Below are 4,112 nucleotides of genomic sequence, written 5' to 3' on the forward strand. Positions count from 1 at the left end.
GCCCTCTGGTTCCATGAAGATCTTTAAAGGGAAAGAAAAGCGGGGAGGGTGTAGGTAAGTTTTAGGATAAGTAATTTAAAGTGTAAAATATATATCACCAGTTTAGAAGCGGGTTTTTGGGTTTGCTTTCTCCCCTGCTTTATTGGGGAGGACTTGCCATTGCTTTTATGAAGTGCTTGCTAGCCATGGATGCCAACTAACTTCTTCGATTGAAGGCCGGAGGATCATGTCTGGTTCCAGCAGCTGCTTGAGCAAGTCCTGGCATTCGGCCGAGATGCCCAGGTGAGTGGGGAAGGACACACCCTTCTGCTGCTGCCACAGCATCTTGGGAATGTCGGTGTCATCAAAAGGTAGGCTGGCGCAGAGCATGACGTAGAGGACGACGCCCATGCTCCAGACATCACCCTTCTTGCTGTCGTGGGGGATGCCCTGCAGCACCTCGGGGGCGGCGTAGGCGGTGCTGCCGCAGAAGGTCTGGCTCAGCTCCCGGCGTGACTTGGGCAACACCTTGGCGAAGCCAAAGTCAGTCAGCTTCAGGTTGCAGCCCTGCAACAAGGCGTTCTCACACTTAAGATCCCGGTGGGCCACGCCACGGCCGTGGCAGTAGCGGATGGCCTCGACCATCTGGCAGAAGAGGGCCTTCGTTCGGCTCTCGGGCAGTGGCCCCCCATTCAGCACGCAGTCAAATACATCCCCTCCCTCTGCCAGCTCCATCACCAGGTAGATTTTACCATCGGCAGACTCCAGCATCTCATACACCTGGATGATGTTCTTGTGGTCCAGGGTACGAACGATCTGGAGCTCCCGAGGCAGGAATCTCTGGATAAATTCTGAGGAAACAAAGGGAGAGGAGGGTATCAGTCCCGAAGAGCCTAGCTCCTCCCTCCCGTCTCCTGCCTTCCACCATGTCTGGGGCTGGTGCCTTCTAGTCACAATGTCAAGTTCCCTTTAATAGTTTTAACCATCTGGATGCTTGGACTGTACAAAGAATAGTCATCTTATTTTTGTAGTTAATACATTATTCAAAGGAACTACACGTCAACCTCAAGGACTGTTGTGAGCAGCCTGTGAGACCATGGATACCCAAGTGCTTGGGGATTGTTGGAGCCCCTGAAGCTCCTATTCTGAGGCCTGATTTTCCCCCAGTGTGGTGACCCAGCTCCCCTCACCCCTGCCTCCTGACCCACAGTTCTTTCCATGAGCCCGGTCCTTTTCCCATCTCTACCACCTCCACACCAGCCCCTGCCCTCTGGGAGCCCTGGTCATGGCCTCAGCTGATCTCTGTTCCCCTGATGGGCTTGGGTTCTGCCTCTGAGGACCCGTCACCTCCTGCCATGTTACTCTTAGATTTTGGAGGGGGTGATGTTCCTGGACTCCCAGCATCCCTCTGTTCCCTACTCCAGAGCCACAATGGCTCTTGCTTGCTCTTGGTTTTAGACTAACGGGGAAGAGGAGTGATCCTTCTGACTGGAGGAAGCCCCCACCCACGTCCGCCAGCCCGCCCCCCTTCCCAAGGGGCCCCAGCTCACCTTCTGGCCCTCCCATCTTGTCTATAATTTTAATTGCCACCTTTCTTTGGTGTTTTTTGGAAAATGCTTCTTTGACTTTGGAGTAGGTCCCTTCCCCAATGGTCTTGCCGAGCTGGTACCCATTGGAGAGCAGAAAGTCCTCCATGCTGTGTAGCGTCTCCTTCCTCTCACCCTCTCAGCTCATGCTGCCTCTGCGAGGCAGCTCTACTCCACCATAGCCCTTGGCCGGGTCCCTTTCTCCCCAAGGACTTCATCCACAGCAGCCCCTATCGCTAGAACATTCAGCCGCAGATGGTGGGGAGGGAGAGGGCCAGACATGTTTAAACTCCGGCCCAATTGTGATGTAAATGTGTGACCCTTGGCCAAAATGGATAGTGCCCCTACCTGCCCTCACCAGCACCGGCTGAGCAGCGCTGCGCCCCCACCCCCGAGCCGGGCGGTGAGTTGCAGCCCAGCCCGGCGTGGAGGCGCTCTCCGGGCTGTCCGCGCTGCCCAGATGCCAGGCTCCTTGTCCTGGACGCCCCCCGTTGCTGGAGCCGCCGGCGCCCCCATCGGGCCGCTGGGGGTCTGCGCCACCCAGGCTCCAGGCGCCATGGCAGGAACCCACCGGCTTCCTGCTCGCGGTGGGTGTTGGGCGGCGGGAGGGTTCCCTGGCGGGAGGAACGGGTTCTGTGAGGTCAGCACGCCCGGCCCGGGTCACAATGCAGCCCTCCCCCTCGACGCCCGTGTCCGCACGCGCCGCAGACACCTGCCCGGCTCCGCCTGGACCGGAGCGTCCCTCCGCGGCCGGGGCTCAGGCAGCTGCGTCCAGCCTGGGACTGGCCTCGGCCTCCAGCAGGTGAGGAGCGGCCGGGGGCGCGGACGCGGGGAGGGAGCGCCCGGCGGTCCGCACGCGTCCTGACCGGCCCTCCCCGTGCAGAGCGACCCGGGGCCTGGACATGAGTGCCCAGGAGCCCCCTCAGGGTCGGAGATTTCCCATTGAGGCCGGAGACTCCCCTGGCCTGGCCGCCACCCCCGAGTCCCAGGACAACCCAGAGCCGGTCGCTACGGAGCACAACCGGGTCAGGTGAGCCGGCGCCCTCCCCGCGGCCCCCCCTGCGCTCTCGGGTGGTCCCTGTCCCAGAGGGTCTTGAGCAAAAAGCCGCCCAGGTAAGGGCCCCACGTCCACGCCCAACCCCGGGGACCACGTGCACCCCGCGGATGGGTCCCCAACAGCGCCCCCTGTCGCACTGCTCCCCTCAGGCCGCTTCGCCGCTGCCCGGGCTGCCACTGCCTGACGCTGCTGCACGTGCCCATCGACGTCTACCTGGCTATGGGCGGGAGCCCCCGGGCCCGCGCCACCTGAGTGCGCCTAGCACGTCGCGCGCGCCGAGCATGAGACAATGATGCACATTTTAAAATAAAGAATGATGCACATTTTAATAAAGCACAGCATAAACTGTTCTTTCCACTCCGGGCTGGCCGTGTGTGTCTGTCCCGTCGGATCGGGCCGCGGACTTCTCTACTTCATCCCATAGTACCTTCCCTTCGGCTGCCTCCTCCCTGGGGTCCTCCCAGCCCCAGGGCTCTCCCTTCGGTTCACTCTCTGGCCGGGTGGCCACCCTCCCCCCTTTTCTTGCTAGTCATGCAGGACCCCTTCTCTGGCAGCCTTTCCTCTCGGACCCTTTCCCCTTATCCTTCCTCTCCCCACCCCTCTCTTGGTCTCCAGTGAAAGTTGTGTTACTGTGCTCCCGGCCTAGATAAGCTCGGAATTGGAGGGGGTGGGCAGACAACTTGTAAGGTGACTTCTTGACTTCCACACAAATGCTCCCCTAGGCAGTGCCAAATGTGGGAAGCTTATTGAAGGATATGATGTTGACCAAAAGGTCTACTTTGAAGTGAGGACTTTACATGACCATTCGGCTCCTGGTCCTTTAAGATGGTGGTCACCAACCGGTGGTCCATGGTCCGAAAGGTTGGCGACCGCTGCTTTAAGACGTCCTGATTCTTGAAAGACCCCCACACCTATCTTTCCCCTCCACCATGATAACCCCTGGCATCAGGCACTAGTGCTGGCTTTTCCCTCCTCCTCCACTGCTCTCCTCCACCCGTCCCTCCTGGAGAACCCCTCAGGGACTCTCAGTTCTGTTCGGTGGAACAATCCAGCTGTTTCTATCCCCACCAAGCTTAATGTCGGCCCTCTGCAGCCTAACAACCCATGCCGCTGCTCTGCAGAAAAAGGGCCTCATTCCCTGTAAACAGTGCTCACCCTCCTTAGGAGGATGTTTTCATTTTAAGGGAGAAAAAAATTATCAGGCTCTGTATTGTTACGGTCTCACCATTGAGAGCAACTGAAGGTAGCTTGAGCAAAAAGGACTTCGTTATTGTAAGTGCCTTGGAAGGATATAAGTAGTGAGTAAAGCAAGCACTGTAGGAACCCGGGCATCTACCTGGCTATAACCAAGGATTCAACCCCACCAGGACTGCCCCATTGTTCCTCTCTCATCCCAGATTATCTCCTGGGCAGGCAGCACGTCCACAAGCAGCTTAGAAATCCCCAAGAAGGGAGAGGTGTGTCTCCCGGTCTCTGTCTATCTACCCGTA

At 58.6% G+C, this 4,112-nt stretch overlaps 2 protein-coding genes across 2 annotated transcripts; one reads left to right on the forward strand and one right to left on the reverse strand.

The window, feature by feature from the left end:
* Positions 1–165: 165 nt before the first annotated feature.
* TSSK3 (testis specific serine kinase 3) lies at positions 166–2,120 on the reverse strand. Its single transcript, XM_006094235.3, has 2 exons — positions 1,530–2,120; positions 166–830 (listed from the first exon to the last, which is right to left on the reverse strand). Exons 1-2 carry the CDS (start codon positions 1,672–1,674, stop codon positions 166–168), a joined length of 810 nt encoding a protein of 269 aa, XP_006094297.1. The 5' UTR covers positions 1,675–2,120.
* FAM229A (family with sequence similarity 229 member A) lies at positions 492–2,979 on the forward strand. Its single transcript, XM_006094234.3, has 3 exons — positions 492–2,367; positions 2,449–2,595; positions 2,772–2,979. The coding sequence occupies exons 1-3, from the start codon at positions 2,231–2,233 to the stop codon at positions 2,872–2,874; spliced, it is 387 nt and encodes a 128-aa protein (XP_006094296.1). The 5' UTR covers positions 492–2,230; the 3' UTR covers positions 2,875–2,979.
* Positions 2,980–4,112: the final 1,133 nt, after the last annotated feature.

The sequence above is a fragment of the Myotis lucifugus genome, unplaced genomic scaffold (genome assembly GCF_000147115.1).
Source record: "Myotis lucifugus unplaced genomic scaffold, Myoluc2.0 scaffold_131, whole genome shotgun sequence".
NCBI lineage: Eukaryota > Metazoa > Chordata > Mammalia > Chiroptera > Vespertilionidae > Myotis > Myotis lucifugus.